Source organism: Tamandua tetradactyla, chromosome 4 (assembly GCF_023851605.1).
Source record: "Tamandua tetradactyla isolate mTamTet1 chromosome 4, mTamTet1.pri, whole genome shotgun sequence".
In the NCBI taxonomy this organism is placed as follows: domain Eukaryota; kingdom Metazoa; phylum Chordata; class Mammalia; order Pilosa; family Myrmecophagidae; genus Tamandua; species Tamandua tetradactyla.
The window spans coordinates 84,629,320-84,652,940 of record NC_135330.1 but is presented as its reverse complement, the minus strand read 5'-3'; the positions used below and the strand labels follow the sequence as shown (position 1 = coordinate 84,652,940).

Sequence of the window (23,621 nt, the reverse complement as noted above, 5' to 3'; positions counted from 1 at the left end):
TTGCAGAGCTGGTCTCTTGGTCACAAATTCTCTCAGTGACTTTTTGTCTGAGAATGTTTTAATTTCTCCCTCATTTTTGAAGGACAATTTTGCTGGATATAGGAGTCTTGGTTGGCAGTTTTTCTCTTTTAGTAATTTAAATATATCATCCCACTGTCTTCTAGCCTCCATGGTTTCTGCTGAGAAATCTACACATAGTCTTATTGGGTTTCCCTTGTATGTGATGGATTGTTTTTCTCTTGCTGCTTTCAAGATCCTCTCTTTCTCTTTGACCTCTGACATTCTAACTAGTAAGTGTCTTGGAGAACGCCTATTTGGGTCTAATCTCTTTGGGGTGTGCTGTACTTCTTGGATCTGTAATTTTAGGTCTTTCATAAGAGTTGGGAAATTTTCAGTGAAAATTTCTTCCATTAGTTTTTCTCCTCCTTTTCCCTTCTCTTCTCCTTCTGGGACACCTCAACACGTATATTTGTGTGCTTCATATTGTCCTTGAGTTCCCTATACTCTGTTCAAATTTTTCCATTCTTTTCCCGATAGTTTCTGTTTGTTTTTGGAATTCAGATGTTCCATCCTCCAAATCACTAATTCTATCTTCTGTCTCTTTGAATCTATCATTGTAGGTATCCATTGTTTTTTCTATCTTTTCTACTTTGTCCTTCACTTCCATAAGTTCTGTGATTTGTTTTTTCAGTTTTTCTATTTCTTCTTTATGTTCAGCCCATGTCTTCTTCATGTCCTCCCTCAATTTATCGATTTCGTTTTTGAAGAGGTTTTCCATATCTGTTCGTATATTCAGCATTAGTTGTCTCAGCTCCTGTATCTCATTTGAACTATTGGTTTGTTCCTTTGACTGGGCCATGTTTTCAATTATTTGAGCGTGATCCGTTATCTTCTGTTGGCGTCTGCGCATTTAGACAGATTTCCCTGGGTATTGGATCCAAAAGTTTGGAAGATTTTTCTGTGAAATCTCTGGGTTCTGTTTTTCTTATCCTGCCCAGTAGGTGGTGCTTGTGGCACACGTTTGTCTGCGGGTCCCACCAGTAAAAGGTGCTGTGGGACCTTTAATTTTGGAAAACTCTCGCCGTCAGGGAGGTTCGCTAGCCGAAGCGGCTTGGAAGAGTGCGAGCCGGCCTGGGGTCCGAATGCTGGGAGGGTTGCTGGCCGCCGCAGCCCAGGAAAGCGCCCGTCCGAATTTCCTAGTCGGCCCGGGGCGACAAGCGTGGCGGGACGGCGCCAGCGGCAGCGGCCCACCCAGGAGAGTGCACGTTCCCGGGGAGTCACGGGTTTGGAAGGGGCCTCCCCCACCCGTCTCCGTTCTCCACAGGCTGGGGATTTCCGATCCAATCTCTCGGTCCGGGGGGCCGTGCATGGTGTGGGCACCAGCCGCCGCGGTTTCAGGGGACCGCCTCTCCAATTCTCCCAGCCGGCCTGGGAAGGGGGAAGGGAGTGACTCCGGCCGCTTGCCGCCCCGCCTGGTGAAGCCCGCGCGCCTCGGTGATCTCACCTGAGCGGCTTCTCTCAGCCAGCCAGCCGTTCCAGGATGGGGTACGCTGTCTTTTTTTTTCTCTGTTGTGGCTCTGGGAGCTGTTCTGTATCGTTTCTACTCCCCTAGTAGCTGTCCTGGAGAAGAAACTAAGATCCGCGCGTCTTACTAAGCCGCCATCTTCTCTGGAAGTCCCCACAAGCAATTCTTTAGGTGAACTGGTAAGCTTCTTTGCTGCTCTTACAACTGTATCATTTGTCCCTCAACTCAAAGGAAGCAGTGAATCGAATAAAGCACAAATGTCTGCTTACATTATGGGTGGGACACTTTGAGGTTAACTGAATTTCTCTTATTTTATAATAGCTAGAGTCCTGTTGTATTTTGATTCTTGCTTTATTAAGACAGCTTTCTTCCTTCTTTCTCCATCCTTTCCTTCCTCTGCCCACTCCTTTCCTTTCTCTTTCATCATAATGTGAGTTTATGTTCCATCAACAAATCCAAAGTGTTCTCTCAGTTTTGGGTTCCTCTTACAGCTATTCAGGTATTACAGCTATTCAGAGTCAGGATACCCCTAAATGTGGTCCTTATTTTAACCTTAAAATCTGTACATATCTTAACAAAACAACAGGAAATACATTTTAGGGTAGGGGCCTCAAAGTATGGTCCAAAGACTCTTGGTGGACACTTGAGATCCTTCCAGGGAGTCTGCACAGAAAAAAACTTTTCAAAATGTTATTTCTTGCCTTTTCACTGATGGCGCAAAAATTAGAGTGGGTAAAACTGCAAGGGGGTTAGTACAAATTGAGGTGATGGCATCCAGTTGTAGTGGCATTGTGGTCTTGTGCACCATTCACTGGCAGTTAAAAAAAGTTAAGAATCTCCTTGATGAAGCAGTAAAAATGATCAATTTATTAACTCTCAATCCTTGAGTGCACATCTTTTTATGTTCTGTGTACCAAAATGGGAAGTTCACCTAAACAATCTGTCCTGGTTTGAAGATGTTATGTACCCCAGAAAGGCCATGTTCTTCTAATCCATTCCTGGGGGCAGACCTATTGTGGGGAGGAACTTTTCATTAGTTGTTTCAATTGAGATGTGACCAACCCAATCAAGATGGGTCTTAATCCTTTACTAGAGCCCTTTATGAAAGGATAAGAGACAGAGAGAAACACCCGGAGGGAGTACACAGAGGGAGATAGCCCCAGAGATGCTAAGAGAGGATCCACAGAAGCCAGAGTAGAGGCCACTGAAACTGAGAGCTGAAGGCAACAAAACCCAGGAGTGAAGGACCAGTAGATTCTGGCCATCTGCCTGCTCATTTGACAGAGATGTCCCAGATGCTGGCAGCCTTTCTTCAGAGCCCAGGTATCCTGTTGTGAGTTGAATTAGGTGCATCTTTCATGGAACATCGTTTTTACACAGAAAAGACAAATGACAGACTAGGCTTATTCAGACTTGGGGTTTTGGCAAACATTTTCTTGAAAATGAAAAAGTAAGCCCATTGCTTCAAGGGAAAAAACTGACAAGATTTGCTAATGATAAAATTTGAGATTTCAAGTAAAAATCAGAATTTTGGAAAACTGTTATCAGCCACAACAAACTATAGAGCTTCCCAACATTTAAGTACCTCCTGATGAGACTGGTGGTGATCTTAACAAGTATGACTTTTGACATCATATAATGAAATGTATCAACATTCATTGATACATTTGAATGTATCAACATTCATTGATACATTTGAATGTATCAATGGAGTGCATATATGCATATGGAGCTGCATATATTAGTGAACCAATATTTTCCAAATGACCAAAGTATGATGTTACAAAATTGCGTGTAAGAAAAATATTTACTCAAAGTGCAAGACAGACCAATGGGTTTTAACTTAACAGAGTTCAAAAAGTTCACTGATAAGGTTTCAGATTCCACACTGCAATTAACTCTTTAAAAATGTGTTGCGTTCTGATGTGGTATTAAAGAGTATCCACAATTCCCTGAAAAGGTTTCTAAATTAGTGCTCTCTTTTCCAACTGTGTATCTCTTAGGAAGGATTTTCTTTTTCTTACTTCAACCAAAACACGCTGCAACAGTCTGAATGTAGACACAGGTAAGACTCCAGTTGCCTTTAATAAAATCATACCTTAAAGTAATTGGCAAAGGTGTAAAACAACGCTACCTCCTCACTGATTTTTTTAATTGAAGTTGTCCCCCCTCCCCACCCCAGAAGTTAACAAGTAGTTGGTGTGTTGTTTTAAAATGAATACTTAGAAAATTTCTAATATATTGATAGAAATAACTCACATAAACAAAAGCTTCCCGGAGTCCTCAATAATCTTTAAGTAAAAAGAATTTCCAAGACCAAAAAGTATGAGAATTCCTGCTTTAGGGAAATAATCTAGAATGGATAAAAAAAGACACACATTTTCTGAGAGTCTGATTTTCTGTCTTTATACAGTTGGTGTAGTCTCCGGCACCTTGGGAGGCTTATTGGTCTAGAGCCACATGTTCTTTCTAAAAAAAGAATGCTCAAGTATCCAAACATAATAGGAAGATGATTTTTACGACATCTATTTACACAAACTCAGAAACATCTGGTTCAATAGTCAGCCGATTATAAATTATGACTAACCAGCAACTTACCTTGTCTAACCATTGTCCTGAGATTCTTCTATTAAAATAACACTATTCTATTGTTCTATTAAAATAACACTATTTTAAATCAGCCTCAAGACTGGGAAAGTCAAAATGTTGTAAGACTATTATAAAAGCATAAACAGAGAAGAGGATTTCTAAGAAAAAATAAGTATGACTTCTTCAGGAAAACTTTCAGAGTGAAATAAAATTTATAACTGTAAATTGGTGATGCCATCTTAGGATGAAAAAATCTGCTGACTTTTAGCTATTATAATCACTATTTCCTCAGAATTAGGCTTTTTTCAGATTGCCAACACTGAAGTTATTTAAAAAAAACCTTTTTCCTTTTCACAATAAAGAACCCCAAAATTTCTGTTCCATTTCTTGTCACCCACATAGTTATCTGACACATTAAGTAATTAGCTGGAGAAAACAAGAGGACATTTGAAAAGAACTTATATAAGACCTTAATTCAGTGGCAAACCCTTCCCAATCATCTCTTCATTCACTAGACAGACTTTGTCTTTGATGTGAATTATAAGCTAAGGGCTGTGGCTTGAAACATCTGATTCAACTAGAAAGATTACTATCTGCTTTTTCTAGCTGACAGCTGGAAAGGTAACAGCTACAGGGGCTGAGAAAACGGGGGTACGTCTAGCACACGATTTTACACTTTAAACGCTATGCTAGAGCAAAGGGTCCATGGGCTCGGAGACGGGAAAGATGCGGCATGGCGTACTAGGTGCTACTCCTGGTTCTAAATTTTGCTCACACAAAATGGCATTAGGAGACAACAAAATTGTAGAGACAATGAGAAAACCTATAGTAAACCCAACTTTCCTGGAAGTGATATTCTTTCCTGAATAATTTTATTCAGTCTTATTGAAAACTTTTTTAAAATTCAGCATCTCTCTAAAGCAGATGACTCAATTTGAAAATGAACTAATTTTGTTCAAATGTGAAGACGTCATCAATGGAGTGTTAGCTCGCTCATGCCATTTAAAGTCACAAGTGGGGCTGGACCATTCTTGCATTCCAATTTTGATCTCCTAGTGAAGAGAAAAGAAGTGATGTGACAATTGGATGCTGAACATATGGAAGATGACCGTGGAAACCGTCAGCATCTCCAAGGGTTTGGTCGCTGGGCACTGTCAACAGATAACATCCATGTGTCTTTTTTGTGTGTATTTCTTGAGGTTTCCTCTTACCTCAGTTTCTCCAGGTGAAAGGGGTTTTCTGGTGAAATCACAAATGAAGACCAATTTATTTCTGAAAGGCCTTGTCTTTATTTTTAGTTCAAATGGCTTGTCAGGTAAAGAAAGTGAAAGTTAACTTTCTATTTTTTTAATCTCATGTCTAGTCAATTGCTGACAATAATGAGATAAATCTGACTCTGAGAATGGCTAGCTTTCACCATCCAGAATCCAAGGGCTGTGTTTCTATGGGCAGATGAAGGAAAGCCCTCTGGTTTTAACACTGGGAGGTGCTGCCTTGCAGTCCCATTTCCTGGAACGCCAGAGGCAGTACGAATAAAATCAGCCACAAGAGCAGTGAGGACTCTCAGCAAAATGGGAAGATGGGGACGACAGCATAAACTACAAGGCCCCTAGATGTCAAAAGAGACTAAGAGAGATTCAGACGAATAACAAACTTGACGCCTAGAAATCTCAGACCTTCTTGTACATTTGGGTGCAACGACAATTAGAAAAAAAAAAAAAAACCTGAAATGGTTTCCAATTGTTGGCTGGTTTCATGACTGACTAAATTTCATGGTCAGTTTTGGAAGGCTAGCCTCCAGTACTTGGATTCTTCTTAATGCTTTACAAAGTGCTTCCAGGAACATTTGGAAAACGTAAGCCAAGAAAGAAAAGGCATGCTTCAGTTTCTGCTCATGTGATAGGGAAGCAGATGGTTTGGGATTGTGGGTCATACCCGCGAGTGTTCAACATCGCATCAAACAAGGGGATTAAAAACATCAGGGCCATTGAGAAGCAAACACAACTTTTAGGAAGGTGAACAGAGCACCTGGTGGAGCAAACCAGATGTCTATTCTCTCCACACACACAGGACCCCGGGAACTGTGAACTCTCACAGGCTTCTTAAAGGAGCACAAAAGTGTTAGTTTCATCTCCTTCCACTGAATGACACACAGCTCAATAACATAACAATAACATTCTTAACACAGTGACAAAGTTTCTCTTCCTGTAGCAGACAATAACAAAATATTTTACAGTTTCTAACTCAAGTTACAATAAAGCTAGAACAAATCCAGGTCTTTCCTTGAAGGTGGAGATAAACGAAAACAAAACAAAAAACAGAAGATTTTATTTCAACAACACATGACAAAAGATGGACCCCACCGTACACACAGAAAGTATGCTTTTTTCTTCTTCCTCTTTTTTTTTTTTGTGACAGTCAGGCAATATTGGTTCCTACTTACTTTTCTAAGTTATGGCAGATACCTGAAAGACCTTGTAGTTTTAAACACAAAGTTCAGGGGATGGGAAAAAAGTGCCCTTTTCTTCTAGACCCCTTTAAATTATAGTATAATTATCCCTCCAGTGCTGAAACTTGAAGAGAAACAATCTGATTTATTAAGTTCGAGTAGTTAGTACTTTTAAAGTCAATACTCTATGTGAGACTTAAAAACTGTCACTGGCCAAAGTTGTTTTTCTTTTTCTTTATTTTAAACCACACAATACATGAGTTAGCTCTTGTTGCAACAATTCAAACAACACAGATAAGAAATGCATAACGTATTTAACTGAAAGCTGTGGGTCAGCTGTATAGCAGGTGGAGAGCCAGCTTCTAATACTGGTTCTGGCAAACACTAGATTTCTATCTCGGTCTTTTTGAGTTCAAGGAGGGGAGGTACACTGGTGGACAGACTCTCCATTAAGACTACTGAGGGGAGCAAGAAAGAACAGGAAATAATCTGAAAAGTGCCATCATTCTCACAAAGACCTGCAGCAGCTCAGCCCTCCTTGGTGCCCTCAGCAGTAAGTTTTCCTCACTCTGGGGCAAGCCTAGCTCTTTTGCTCCTGCATCTTACTTCCTCCAACAAAGCTACATTAATTACTGACCCTCTTCTCATGGGTTTGCTGACTGCCTTTCACATCTCCTCACTTCTACCTGCAGTGCCTGCTGTTTTTCAGCCACCCAAGGTTTCTGACAGGCCACTCACCTAGTGAGAAGCCCTCTGCCTGGGCAAAGCTCTCTGGCCAGTCTGCCTCACAGGTGCCGCCAGCCTAGGGAGAGCTATTAGGTATTGTGGTAATAATACTGTTTTATAACTTCATTTGCATTTAATTGATACATTGTCATGGGCTGAAAGTTATATTAAGAAAGCTTTAAGCATAAGGAATTTAATTTATGTTTGCACACATTTAAATAATTTTAATCAACACATGAGGCACAGAGCTTTATTATTTCCTTTCAAGGGGGTCTAGACATTACTCAAATTTGACAAATACCGAATTAAAAGAAACCCATTGATTTGAAGAGGAAGATATGAGGCTTAGGCCAGTCACACAACTGGGAAGTGGCAGAATGCACGGACTGGACCCCAAATTTATGGCTCTAAGTCCACTGTTCTTGGCACTATGGATCCCACAGTCACCTTCATTCGCTACCTAAGAGGGCTGGGTTATATCGCCAGGATCCTTTTTGAATATAGAATTTTAATAAGTCCTAATGAAAAAAAAAAGCAAAGAATTAAGTCAGGTTTTCTCAGTAGTATTAATTAATGATTTAAATTTGGCAATAAATCACAAGCTTATATTACTTGAGTCATAATATAAACAGGATGGCTGAGAAAGCCAATTAGACTGTCTGAATAGCCATAGCTTTTCTTCTGCTTTGAAGCTTCACCATTCTGGGATAAAAAAGCATTTTGCAATGGAAGGACCCTATACATATTCTTTCCCTTTCCTGTTTGTGAGCCATGAGATCATGTTTCTGTCCATTGCTATTTCTGTAGTTCTTATACACTTTCTATGATCACTGCTACTGGTTTATTTCACTTAAATGAGGATGGTCTGGCTAAATTCCTAGGAGTAAAATGGTAAGCATAAGCCAGTTATTTCCAGTCACTAAAGGGAAAAGTCCTGAAATAACGACAAAGTAGCATTTGACGACGAGACTCTTCAACTTAAAAAAGGAACCAAAACACAGGAGCTGAAATGTTAGAAACACTGATGACATACAGTATTGATAAATTTTTAGAAGACATACATCCAGAGGCCTAGGCCAATTACATAGGAAAATAACTTGCTATGAAAAATAGTATTTTTAACACAAATGTGATGAATTCAAGAACAGCTGTTAGAGACACTCCATGCTAATCAGGTGCTTTTAAATACAGCCAAGCTTATATGCAGAATGACAGCTTCTCTCCACATTCAGTAAAACATACTGAACAGTGTTACAATGATACACCATAATTCTTCACCCTTCTTCCGGAGAGAAAAGTTCATGGCCTCCAGTGCACTGCTACTTAGCAAAACAAAGCACGACAGGGAAGCCCCTGCTGACCAGAGGAGAATTTCCATAGAAGTTAATTTCTTTGTTTCTTTATTCTTTTCTTAAAATACATTCACTATGTATGTCTATATATTTACAAACATTTAAGTTAAATATGAACCTTGTACTTAAGGATGAAGTGGCCAGTAGTATTTCATCTTTCTGTGGGGCTTCAAAAGCCTGATAGCCAGCAGGTTTTTTTTTTTTAAATGGAGCATATGCCAGAATGTCTTTTGATCTACTTCGGTGCTGTCTTTAGTTCTGCCTCTCTCATTGTTTCTTTAAAGGTCATCCCTTCTCTAAATGCTGCATGTAAAAATACACAGTGGAACGGAGTTTAAAATCACACCACTTTCAGCATGTGTTACATGTAAAAGAGAGAGAGGGTGTTTTATTATAGCTTGATTGTAGAATAAGCAAGATGTACTGACTTTATGCTCAATATCCAAGTTTTAAAACAATGCTTTCTTCAACTGCAGAGAGGTCCTGCTCCGTCCCAGTGTGCATGGTATCAGCTGGACCATCTAGAACATAAACCCGTGTAAGTGTGGACAGGTGAGTGATGACCGATCCCAACTGCATTTTCTGAGGAAACTCCAGGACTCTGAACATACATTCACTACACATGCTTATACAGTTACAAATATTTCAATTATATATCAGAATCAAACCCCTCATTCTTCCTGCTGAAAATGAAGTTAAGTAGGAGGGAATAGGGTGTGGGGTGTGTTGCTCTCATGAAATGAGGATGGGAGCTCTCTGTCAGCTGCAGTTCCTGAGTGGAAGCTAGTTCAACTCTAAATGTATATGGATGGATGGATGTGGCAACTAATCTGTAAATCTATATGGAAGATTTTAGGATTTATTGGGGCAACTTTTATTCCATATTCTACTTAATTATATCCTGTCTAATTATAAAATGAATAGAAGATCTTTCCTCTGCCCTTCAGGTTCTGCTCCATACTAGATGGGGTTTTGCTATAGTCACTACTGCGTTCCTAATTTCTAAAACCAAAGACAACTTAACAAGAGCTGTCAATTATCAAGTACCTAGTATGCTTAACTCATACTACTTTCCCTTAGTGTTTGGTATTATTACTCATATTTTATAGATTACTGGTGTCTCAGTGGTATTCGCAGTAGTTGATGTCTTTTCTTTTGCAATTCTCTTCTCGTCAACCTATGACACCATATTATCAGTTTACTTCCTGCCTTCCTTAGATTCACCATTTTCCATTGAATCCATAAGTCCTGGTGATCCCCAGTCCAGGTTCTCTACATAATTCCTGAGTGAGACTCATCACTGCCAGGACTCTCTCCAGTTTAGGCTTCCTGGGCTCCTCCAACAGCAAAAGCTAAAAGAGCTGCTGATTACAATTCAGAAGGTGACAGGTGTTTGACACAGTGCTAAATTCTTGTATATATTCTCATCTAATCTTGAGCAGAGGTAATATTATCCTCGGTGAGAAAACGACGATTACAGACATCAAAGTGTCCTGCCCAAGGCCATAGAGCTAAACACTCAATGTATCAAATGAGAAGTTTACTATTAATACTATGTCTCTGCTTATTTATTTGTAGGTAACCTCTCCCCAACTCCCATCCCCCCTCCCAAATGTTTCTTTGTTCTTTATCTTTTAAATTCTGAGACAGCTAGAAATAGTTGGAAAGCAAATGTTTGAAACTGAAATTATGAAGAAGTTGGTAATTATAAGGCCAAAGGTGTAGGACAAATCACTGGGAGAGACACAGTCAAAGAACTGATGTTAGGAAGGATATTGAAAGGATTGCCTACATAATATTGCAATCACCAAGAATTATTTTAAGAGTCATACTGTGAAGAGTGACAGTGAGACAGGAGCTAAAGTCTTGAAGAATGAGAAGAACTTGGAGAACAATAGGGAGAGCAGTGGATGGCAGAGTTCGAAGACACTGTTTTTATGAAGAGAGGAAGTAGACTGTGTAGGAGACTGTGATTTCCCAAAATGGCCACATATGTTCTTCCAGAACCCTACCACTCTCCATTGAGAAGATGAGTCTATTTCATCTCCACCTGAATTTGGGCAGGCTTTCTTGGCTCCTTGATGAATATAATATGGCAGAACAGATGCTGTGTGACTTCTGAGGCAAGGTTATAAAAGGTGACCTAGCTTCTGCCTGGTTCTTTAGCTTCTGGGATGTGTGTCTTTGGAACACAGTTACCAGGCCGGGAAAAAGGCCAAACTAGCCCATGTGCACCAGCGGAGAGGTCCACATGGAAAGAAACAGGCTCTCAGTCAACAGAGCCAGCATCAGCCAGTACTGTGAGTGAACGAGTCTTCATAGGATTTCAGTCTCTGCATTTCATCTCTTCCAACTGAGGCCCCACATATTGTGAAGCAGAGACAAGCCAGCCCTGCTGTACTCTGCCCAAATTCCTGACTTGCAAGGACATAAAAAATGGTTGTTTTATGCCACTAAATTTTGGGGTAATTTGTTATGTAGCCAAACAACTAGAACAGTTTGGAAGCAGGAATAAGGAATAAGGAATGAACATCTACTCTATTCCAGACACGGTGGCATGAAGATTTGGGGCAAAAACAACTACATATGGAAACATCAGGTTTCTATTAGAGCAAGGTGAAGGGGATGTTCAGAGAAGAGGCTCTTGAAGGTAAAGAAGATTTTACTATTTATTTACATGAGGTTTCAGAAATCACAGTGAAAGGACAATGACCATAGATAGAGAGGAGGAGGCCTGACTTTGATGATGATGCTACAAGTAAAATCAAGATATATTTAGGAGGAGGCTCATTGCTCCGGATAGCCTGGACATGAGGGCCTAGGGAAATGAAGACATCAAGGATGATTTCTAGGTTACTAGGTAGTAATGATTTCCAAAATGAGGAAGCCAGGAAGGAACAGGGAAAAATTATTTGCCACATATATAATTATCAAAGGGTTAACATCCAGAATATATAAAGGGGCTCAAAAATCAAATTAAAAAACTCACCCAAGAGAAAATGACCCAACAACAATGGAATACATATTCTTCTCAGGTGCACATGGGCCATTCTCCAAGATAGACCATATCTATCAAAACAAGTCTCAATAAATTTAAAAGTTCTGAAAGCATACAGCGTATCTTCTCTGACCACAATGGAATGAACTAGAAATCAACAATGGAGGAAGAAGTGGAAAATTCACAAATATATGGAGATTCAACAACCAATGGGTCAAAGAATAAATCACAAGGGAAATTAAGAAATATCTTCAGGCTAATGAACATGAAAACAGAACACATAAAAACTTATGGTGGAACAATGAGATTATCTAAAAGTGAAAGTGTTGATGGACTGTGGACTTTGGGTATTGTATTGCTGCCTAATGAATGCAGGTGGCTGAAGGATGTACTGACTGAGAAACAGATTGGCAAATGATGCCAACTGCTGTTACAAAAAAGAATGAAGTCATGAGGCATGCAATGATGTGAATGAACCTGTGGGACATTTGGTGAGGCAAAATAAGACAGAAATGAAAAAACTATTATTGTGTCGTCTCCCTTAGAAAATGCTTGTAAGAAAATAGGGGCTGAGATTATAAGCTCTTATAGCAGACACATTGAGTCCAGAGTGGTAATTATTATTTCCGGATTTTGAGAGGCTGTTTTATATACCTAACCTGGTATTTAGAGATAAGAATGTAAACGATCAGGTTGGGATTAAGGTAATCAGAATACAGGGGGAAGGAAGACACTGTCTATATTTTAGAACCACACCTACTCTTTGAGACCAAAAGAAAGGTTTATTTTGTCTGGAATCTAAATTTTCTGTAGCACATAATCTAACTCAACCTGTCCGGATAGCTCATTTGAACAACTGAAACACAGGGAGCACAAAATAAGAATGAAGTCCTTCAATCCTTCATAGCTTAACGTAATGCCTGGATACATCCTAGAATATATCAGGTAGATAATCAAAGAGTATTGGCAAAGTCTCTTGAGGGATGGGAGAAAAAATATGGAACTATTAAACTTTACCATCAGGGAATCCCCTAATACTGTGTCAAATGTTAGGAATACCCAAATCAGTAAGCCAAGTGCTTGATCTTGAGACTTACTCTTGTGAAGGTTATGTAGGTAATGGAGAAGCTTAACCTATCTATAGGCATGCCTAAAAGTTATTTCTGGAGGACCTCTTTTGTTGCTCAGATGTGGCCTTTCTCTCTCTGACCCAACTCTGTAAGTGAAATCACTGCCCTCCCCACTATGTGGGACACAACAGCAAAGAGTGAAAGTCTCCCTGGTGGCGTGGGAGATGACCATGGGATTAACAATTCCATTTTAAACAAAATGGGGAAAAGAAGTGTAACTAATAAAGTATCAGTGGCTGAGAGATTTCAAATAGAGTGGAGAGGCTACTCTGAAAGTCACTCTTATGCAAGCTTCAGTTAGACATTGCTACCTATCATAACTTGCCAACCCCCAACCAAAACCACTCCTGCCAATCCTAAAGAACACCTAGGGCTATATATAAGATTCTACAGGTTCCATGTACTAGGATAATCTTCCAGAAACCTACAACCTCCCTGGACCAGAAAAGTTCTGAAACCTAGAGGGGCCAGCCTCTCCAGAACATCAGTAGTTCCATCTTCCTACCCCATATTATTGACAGCCCCTTCCAACATTAAACAAGTTAAATGGCCATAGACTAAATACCCCTTAAAAGTGGGACAGAAAGATCAAAGTTGATGGTGGAGTTATACAGAGAAGGTAGGGTTTAACAAACAAATATGATGGCTGAATCATTAAATTGATATCTCTTTTATTCTCCAGTATCTTAGAGCAGCTAGAAGTAAAAACCTAAAATTGTGGAATTGTAATCCATACAAAATTCTTAAATCTGTTCTACAACTAATTGTGGTGCTGTGCTTTGAAATGTATTGCTTTTTTGTATATATGCCATTTTTCACAAAAAAGAAAAAATGTCTATTGTGATGATAAAAAATATTTATGCCTTCTAGCCTCTTCTTTCTGGAGCAGGAAAATCTGATATGATGGTATGGTAGCCCATGACAAACTCTGGGATCTGTCCTTTAACTACTTGTTGCTTTGAAAAGTTGCTTTTTTTCTTTCTTTGCTTTGTATATATGTTATTATTAAAGTTAAGAAAAAACTTATGGGAAGTATAAGCACTGCAGGAAAGGCAGTGCTGAGAGTGAAACTTATGCTTACATAAGAAAGAAGAAATATTTCAAATCAAGAGACCTAACGTCACAACTGGAGGTTCTAGAAAAAGAAGAGCAAACTAAATCCAAAGTGAGCAAAAAGAATGGAACAAAGATTAGAGCACAGATAAATAAAAGAGAGAATAAAAAACAACAGAGAAAATCAACAGAACCAAAAATTGACAGTTTGAAAAGTTCAACAAAATTGACAAACCTTTAGCTAGACTGACAAAAAGACTGAGGACAAAAGGCGGGGGGGAATGGGATGCAGACAATTAAAATCAGAAATTCCATTTACAATTGCATTTAAAATAATAAAATATCTAGAATAAATGTTAGCAAAGATACTGTTGGGGACTGAATCTTGCCCCCCTGAAAAGGCATGTTCAGGTCCCAACTCTGGTCCTGTGAGTGTGAACCCATTTGAAAACAGGACCTTTGTTGATGTTATTACTTAAGGTGTGCCCAAACTGAAGGAAGGTGGGCCTTAATTCAATATGGTTGAAATTCTTAAGTGAAGGAAAGTGAACAAGAAAGTGAAGCCATGGGAGAGCAGCCAGAAGATGGAAATGTCAACAGAACCTGGAAGAGAAAGGAGAAGACAATGTCAAGTGCATTGTCTTGTGATGGAAAAGCCAAGGAATGCTAAAGATTGCCAGCCAGCCAGAAGATACTGGCCCTGGGAGCAAGCAAACCTTCTAGCCTCTGAAACCATGAGCCAATAAATTCCTGTTGGTAAAGCAACCATTGTATAGTACTTGTTTTAGCAACTAGAAAGCTGACACATATTTAAAAGACCTTTACATGGAAAACAATAAAACACTGTGAAAGAAATCAAAGAAGACCTAAGTAACTGGAAGGACACTCTATGTTCCATGGACTGGAAGACTAACATTAAGACATCAATTCTATCCAAATAGAAATTTACAGATTCAATGCAATTCTAATAAAAATTTAAACAACCTGCTTTACAGAAATGGAAAAGCCAATCTATATATATATGAAAGGTTAAGGAGTTCAAAATAGCCAAAACCATCTTGAGAAAGAGGAATGAAGTTGGAGGACACATACTTCCAATTTTAAAGCTTATTTATTACAAAGCTACAGTAATCAAAACAACATGGTACTAGCACAAGGGCATGCATATAGATCAATGGACTCTATTTGAGAGTTCAGAAATAAATGCTCATATCTATGGTCAACTGATTTTTAAGGGTGTTGAGTCAACTCAGTGGGGAAAGAACAGTGTCTTGAACAAATGGTGCTAAGAAAACTGGATCTCCACCTTCAAAGGAAACGAAGGTGGATCCCTACACCTCATATTATACAGAAAAACTGAACTCAAAATGGATCAAAGACCTAAATACGAAACTATAAAACTTTTAGAAGAATAGGGAAGCATCTTCTGGACCTTATGTCAGATAATGGTTTCTTACACTTTTAGCACAGGCAATCAATCAATCAATCAATCAATCAATCAATCAATGGTACTTAGTCAAAATTTTAAACTTTTGTGCCTCAAACGGTTTCATCATGAAAGCAAAATGACAGTCCATAGAATAGGTCAAAATACTTGGAAACCAAATATCCCATAAGGGTTTAATTTCCAGAATATATAAATAAATACTACAACTCAACAAAAAAACAAAGAATCCAACTGAAAAATGGGCAAAAGACTTGAATAGGCATTTCTCTAAATACATACATGGCCAATAAACACATGAAAAGATGCTCAACATCACTAGGCATTAGAGAAATACAAATCAAAACCATAATGAGACACCATTTCACTTTCACCAGAATGGCTGCTATTAAAAAAAATGGAAAATAACAAGCGTTGGAGAAGATGTGGAGAAATAGGAACACTTATACTTTGTTGGTGGGAATGTAAAATGGTGCAGCTGCTGTGGAAAATATTTTGGTGGTTCCTCAGGAAGGTATGTATAGGTTTACCATATGACCCAGCAATCCCACTTTCCAGCACTCCTGCCCCATCCCTAGCCCTGTGCTGTACTCTGCCTCCATGTTGCTATGCTCTGCCCCATGACTACTGTTCTGCCACACACCTGTCCCACAAATAAAAAAATACCTTAGGAAAATCAACTTCCAAAGTAACCCTATAAAGATAATTAAATGCCTCAAAAGCAACAGAAAATCACAAAGCATATGAAGATGTAGACAGCTATACCCCAGCCTAATGACTAAATTAAAATACCAGAGGAGACACAGACTTTGGAACTAATCAAAGGTGTTCATACAACTCTACTAAACAAATTCAGCAGGTTGGCTAATGACATAGAGGAGCTCAAGAAGACACTAAGAGAACATAAAGAAGAATTCCAAGGATAGACAGAACAATCACAGATATCATAAAGATGAAAGATACTGTAGACTAAATTAAAAAATATTTGAGAAACAATAGCAGATTTGAAGAGGCAGAAGAAAGAAAAAGTGAACTAGAGGACAGGACAATTGATTTTGAATGCACGAAAGAACAAACAGCAAAATGATGGAAATACTTGAATTGAGTCTCAGGGAAATGATGGGCAACATGAAGCACGCAAAAACAGAATCATCAGTGTGTTAGAAGGAGAAGAGAAGACTAAGGGCTAGGAAGATTAGTTGAGAAGATAATGGGGGAAAACTTTCCAACCCTTATAAAAGATATAAATATGCAAATCAAAGAAGCCCAACAAACCCCAAATAAAAAAAATCCAAATAGGCCTACTCCAAGACACATACTAATCAGTCTACCAAATGTTGAAGGGAAGCAGAAAATCCTGAAAGTGCCAAGAGAAAACCAATCTACTACATACAAGGGAAACTATATAAGACTGAGTACAGACTACTCAACTGGCACTATGGAGACAAGAAGGCAATGGTATGATATAGTTAAAATCCTGAATGGGAAAGAATTCCAGCCAAGAATTCTGTACCCAGCCAAACTGTCTGTCAAAACTGAGGGAGAGATTAAAACTTTCACAGACAAACAAACGCTGAGAGAATTTGTCAACAAAAGACCAGCTCTATAAGAAATACTAAAGGGAGTTCTGTCTGCTGAAAAAAAAAAAGACAGGAGAGAGAGCTCTGGAGAAGGGCACAGAATTGAAGAGTTCCAGTAAGGATAACTTAAAGGATAAAGAGAGAAAGAGGGAAAATAATATACAGACTTGGCAAATAAAATAAAAAACATAAGATGGTAGATTTAAGAAATGCCTTTACAGTAATAACTTTGAATGTTAATGGACAAAACTCACCAAATAAAAGATAAAGATTGGCACAATGGATTAAGAAATATGATCCAGTTATATGCTGCTTACAAGAGACTCATCTTGGATCCAAGGATACAAATAGATTGAAAGTGAAAGGATGGAAAAAGATGTATCATGCAAGCTGTATCCATAAGAAAGGAGGTATAGTTATAACATCAGATAAAACAGACTTTAAATGTCTCATAAGAGACATAGACAAAGAGCTCATAAGAGACAAAGAAAACAGAAGGGACAATTCACCAAAAAGAAATAACAATCTTAAATGTTTATGTTTCCAATAAAGGAGGTTCAAAGTACATGACGCAAACACTGGCAAAACTGAAGGGAGCGACAGATGTTTAAACAATTGTAGTAGGAGACTTCAATATGCCACTATCCTCTATAGATAGAATAACCAGTGAGAAGATCAACAAGGAAATAGAGAACATAATTTGACAAAAGAATTAGACCTAACAGACAAACATAGATCATTATACCTCAAAACATTCTGCTCTAGTGCTCACGGAGTGTTCTTCTGGATAGATCGTATACTGGGGCATGAAACAGATCTTTATAAATTTAAAAAGACTGAAATTATACAAAACACATTCTCTGATCATAATAGAATAAAGCTGGAAATCAATAGCCAACAAAGAACAAGAACTTTCACAAATATATGGAGATTAAATAATGCACTTTTAAGCAACCAGTGTGTCAAAGAAGAAATTGCTAGAGAAATTGGTAAGTATCTGGAGATAAATGAAATGGGATGTGGTAAAGGCAGTGCTGAGAGTGAAATTTACTGCCCTAAATGCCTAAATTAAAAAAGAAGAAAGAGCAAAAATTGGGGACTTAACTGCTCACCTGAAGGAACTAGAAAAAATAGCAAACTAACCCCAAAGCAAACAGAAGAAGAGAAATAAAGATCAAAGCAGAATTAAATGAACTGGAGAAGAAAAGAACAATAAAAATAATCAATAAACCAAAAGTTGTTACTTTCAGAAAATCCATAAAATTGATGGACACCTAGCTAGGCTGACAAAGAAAAAAGAGAGGATGCAAATAAAATAAAAAACGAGAGAGGGGTTGTTACCACGGATCCTTTAGAAATAAAACATAGGAGGTTACCATGAACAAATATATGGCAACAAACTAGACAACTTAGATGAAATGGACAAATTCCTAGAAACACACGAACAAGCTACATAGACTCAAAAAGAAATAGAAGATCTCAACAAACCAATCATAAATAAAGAAATTCATTCATCAAAAAATCTTCCTACAAAAATATTCAACTTCCCATCTGGGGAATTCCTGATACTCTCGCAAGCAATAGGGACAACCAATTCAATAGGTTGAGCCTAAAACTTGGGCCTCACCTTTATGACCCTTATTCTGCAAAGGAGAAGTTAAGCCTACTGATAATTATGTCACCCCCAGAGAACCTCTTTTGTTGCTCAGATGCGGCCTCTCTCTCTAAACCAACTTAGTAATAAACCTACTGCCCTCCCTCCTATATGGGACATGACTCCCAGGGCTGTGAATCTCCCTGGAAACATAGGACTTGATTCCTGGGGATGACCCAGGAAGCAGCACCAGGGGATTGAGAAAACCTACTTGACCAAAAGGGGGAAGAGAGAAATGAGACAAAGTAAAGTCTCAGAGACTGGGAGATTTCAAACAAAGTCAAGAGGTTATCCTGGGGGTTATTCTTATGTATTATAAAGATATCCTTTTTTAGTTTATGGTGTTTTGGAGTGGCTAGAGGGAAGTACCTGAAACTGTTGAACTATGTTCCAGGAGCCTTGATTCTTGAAGAAGACTGCATAACTATATAGCTTTTACAATGTGACTGTGCGATTGTGAAAACCTTGTGTCTGATGCTCCTTTTATCCAGAGTTTGGACAAAAAGAAGAAGAGAGAGGATGCAAATAAATAATTAATAAGATCAGAAATGGAAGAGGAGAGATACCCACTGACCCCACAGAAATAAAGGAAGTAATGACAGGATACTATGAACAACTTTATGCTAATAAATACAACAGTGTAGGTGAAATGGACAACTTCCTAGAAAGGCATGAAGAACCAACTTTGACGTGAGAAGAAATAGACGACCTCAACAAACCAATCACCAGTAAAGAAATTGAATGAGTCTTTAAGAAGCTCCCCAAAAAGAAAAGTCCAGGACCAGATGGCTTCACATGTGAATTCTACCAAACACTCAAGAAAGAATCAGTACCAATCCTGCTTAAACTCTTCCAAAAAACTGAAGAGGAGGGAAAGCTACCTAATTCATTCTACGAAGCCAACATCACCCTCATACCAAAGCCAGACAAAGATATTACAAAAAAAGAAAACTACAGAACATTCTCTCTAATGAGTATGGATGCAAAAATCCTCAACAAAATTCTAGCAAATTTAATCCAGCAACACATTAATAGAATTATACATCATGACCAAGTAGGATTCATCCAAGGTATGCAAGGATGGTTCAACATAAGAAAATCAGTTAATGGAATACACCATATCAACAAATCAAAGCAGAAAAACCACATGATCATCTTGATTGATTCATAAAAGGCATTGAACAAAATTCAACATCCTTTCCTGTTGAAAACACTATAAAGGATAGGAATAAAAGGGAACTTTCTTAAAATGATAAAGGGAAGATATGAAAAACCCACTGCTAATATCATCCTTAATGGGGAAAAACTGAAAACTTTCCCCCTAAGATCAGGAACAAGACACAGATGTTCACTGTCACCACTGTTATTCAACATTGTGTTGGAAGTTCTAGCCAGAGAAATTAGACAAGAAAAAGAAATACAAGGCATCAACATTAGAAAGGAAGAAGTAAAACTCTCACTGTTTGCAGATGATATGATACTATATGTCGAAAACTCTGAAAAATTCAAAGTAAAACTACTAGAGCTAATAAATGAGTACAGCAAAGTGGCAGGTTACAAGATCAACACTCAAAAATCTGTAGTGTTTCTAAACACTAGCAATGAACAACCTGAAGGGGAAATCAAGAAAAAAATTCCATTTACAATTGCAACCAAAAAAATAAAATATTTAGGAATAAATTTAACTAAAGAGACAAAAGACCTATACAAAGAAAACTACAAGAAATTGTTAAAAGAAATCACAGAAGACCTAAATAGATGGTAGGGCATATCGTGTTCATGGATTGGAAGACTAAATATAGTTAAGATGTCAGTTCTATCTAAACTGATTTACAGATTCAATGGAATACCAATCAAAATCCCAACAACTTACTTTTCAGAAATAGAAAAACCAATAACCAAATTTGTCTGGAAGGGCAGGGTGTCCCGAACAGCTAAAAGTATCCTGAGAAAAAAATATGAAGTTGGAGGTCTCACGCTACCTGACTTTAAGGCATATTATGGAGCTACAGTGGTCAAAACAGCATGGTACTGGAATAAAGATAGAGATATTGACTAATGGAATCGAACAGAGAGCTCGGATATAGACCCTCTCATCTAGGGACAACTGATCTTTGATAAGGCAGTCAAGCCAACTCACCAGGGACAGAGCAGTCTCTTCAATAAATGCTACCTAGAGAACTGGATATCCATATGCAAAAGAATGCAAGAGGACCCATATCTCACACCGTATTCAAAAGTTAACTCAAAATGGGTCGAATACCTAAACTTTAGGTCTAAGACCATAAAACTGTTAGAAGAAAATGTAGGGAAATATCTTATAAATCTTACACTTGGAGGCAGTTTTATAGACCTTACACCCAAAGCAAGAGCACTGAAGAAATAAATAAATAAATAAATGGGAACTTCTCAAAATTAAACACTTTTGTGCATCAAAGAACTTCATCAAGAAAGTAAAAAGAGAGCCTACACAATGGGAGACAATATTTAGAAACGATACATCAGATAAAGGTCTAGTCTCCAGAATATATAAACAGATTGTTTAACTCAACAACAAAAAGACAGACAACCCAATTACAAAACGGGTAAAAGAATTGAACACGCACGCACTTCTCAGAGGAGGAACTACAAATGGCCAAAAGGTACATGCAAAGATCCTCAACTTTCCTGCCTATTAGGGAAAGGCAAATCAAAACCACAATGAGATATCATCTCACACCCACCAGAATGGCCATTATCAATAAAAAAGAAAACACAAGTGCTGGAGAGGATGTGGAGAAAGAGGCACACTTATCCACTGTTGGTGGGAATGTCAAATGGTACAACCGCTGTGGAAGGCAGTTTGGCGGTTCCTCAGGAAGCTAAGTATAAAATTGCCATATGACCCGGCAATACCATTGCTAGGTATCTACTCAGAGGACATGAGAGCAAGGACACAAATGGACATTTGCACACCAATGTTTATATTAGCATTATTTACAATTGCGAAGAGATGAAAACAACCAAAATGCCCATCAACAGACGAGTGGCTAAACAAACTATGGTATAGACATACGATGAAATATTATGCAGCCGTTAAGACAGAATAAAGTTAAGAAGTATGTAACAACATGGATGGACCTTAAGGACATTATGCTGAGTGAGATTAGCCAGATATAAAAGGACACATACTGTATGGTCTCACTGATATGAACTGACATTAGTGAATAAACCTGGAGAATTTCACTGGTAACAGAGACCATCAGGAGACAGAAATAGGGTAAGATATTGGGTAATTGGAGCTGAAAGGATATAGATTGTGCAACAGGACTGACTGTAAAAACTCAGGAATGGATAGCACAATAGTACCTAACTATAATACAATTATGTTAGAACATGAATGAAGGTGAATGTGAGAATGATAGAGGGAGGAGGGCTGGGGACACAAATGAAATCAGAAAGTAAGATAGACAATAAAGACTGAGATGGTATAATCTAGGAATGCCTAGAATGTATAATGATAGTGACTAAATGTACACATTAAAAATTTTTTTGCATGGGGAAGAACAAAAGAACATCATTACTGCAGGGTGTTGAAATAGATGGTAACTAATATTTTAAAATTTTAACTTATGCGTGAGACTAAAGCAAAATATATTTATTTGGTATAAAATTTATATTTTGACTAGTGCAGTTCCTAATATAACTTGTGTAGACAGCTTAATTGAACACCATAAGTACATGGAACCTTGAGTAGGGCATAAGATTTTGTAGGTGTGTCCAGAGTGATGCCTCAATAAACCCCAGAGTGATTTGAATAGTGAGTAAAAAAGTATTTGCAAAGTCCCCTTGGGGGAATGGTGAGAAAGGGGGGAAATTCAACTACTCCAAGTGGAGAATTCTTGATATTCTCACAAGCAGTGGGGACAACCAAAGCAATAGGCTAAGTCCTCAATCTTGGGGTTTGTTCAAATGAAACTTAACCCCACAAAGGATAAGTCAAGCCTACTTAATATGAGGCCTAAGAGTCACCCCCAAGAGAACCTCTTTTGTTCCTCAGATGTGGCCTCTCTCTCTAGCCAACACAAGCAAACTCACCACCCTCCCTGTCTATGTGGGACATGACTCCCAGGGGTGTGGACCTTCCTGGCAACGTGGGACAGAAATCCTGGAATGAACTGGGACTCAGCATTAAGGGACCGGAAAAATCTTCTCCACCAAAAGGGGGAGGAGCGAAATGAGACAAAATAAAATTTCAATGGTTGAGAGATTCCAAACCGAGTCGAGAGGTTATCCTGGAGGTTACTCTTATGCATTAAATAGATATCACCTTGTTAGTCAAGATGTAATAGAGGCTGGAGGGAACTGCCTGAAAATGTAGAGCTGTGTTCCAGTAGCCATACTTCTTGAAGATGACTGACTGTATAATGATACAGCTTTCACAGTGTGACTGTGTGGTTGTGAAAACCTTGTGTCTAATGCTCCTTTTATCTACCTGATCAACAGACAAGACACATGGAATAAAAATAAATAATAGGGGGAAAAAATGTTAAAATAAATTTCATAGATTGAAATGCTAGTGATCAATGAAAGGGAGGGGTAAGGGGTATAATGGTATGTATGAATTTTTTTTGTTTTCTTTTTTTTTCTTTTTCTGAATTGATGCAAATGTTCTAAGAAATGATCATGATGATGAATATGCAACTATGTGATGATATTGTGAATTACTGATTATATATGTAGAATGGAATGATCATATGTTAAGAATGTTTGTGTTTGTTATATTTTTAAAAAAATTTGAAAATTAAAAAAAAATATGAAAAAGGGCATATATGAAAAACCCATACAGCCAACATTATACACAATGGTAAGAGACTGAAAGCCTTTCTGCTACGATCAGGAATAATACAAGTATCTCCTGTCACCACTATTATTCAACACTGTACTAGAAGTTCTAGCTAGAGTAATCAGGCAAGTGAAAGAAATAAAAGGCACCGAGATCAGAAAGGAAGAAGTAAAACTTTCATTATTTGCAGATGACATGATACTATACTTGGAAAATCCTACAACAAAGCTTCTTGGGCTAATAAATTCATCAAAATGACAGGATATAAAATTAATGTGTAAAAATCAGTAATGTTT

At 38.2% G+C, this 23,621-nt stretch overlaps 1 protein-coding gene across 8 annotated transcripts in view; it reads right to left on the bottom strand.

Moving 5' to 3' along the window:
* FAM120B (family with sequence similarity 120 member B) overlaps positions 1-23,621 on the bottom strand; it is a 203,219-nt gene that overhangs the window by 9,244 nt on the left and 170,354 nt on the right. For 3 of the 8 annotated variants that reach the window (XM_077157950.1, XM_077157942.1, XM_077157955.1), the window contains one exon: positions 6,783-9,162. The exons of 3 other annotated variants lie outside the window; for them this stretch is intronic. In XM_077157950.1, coding sequence (XP_077014065.1) covers positions 9,077-9,162 — 86 coding nt within the window. In that variant the 3' untranslated portion in view covers positions 6,783-9,076. Of the gene's footprint in view, positions 1-6,782; positions 9,163-23,621 lie in introns of those variants that run through there. 2 more of the 8 variants (XM_077157952.1, XM_077157947.1) reach the window with 1 other exon arrangement.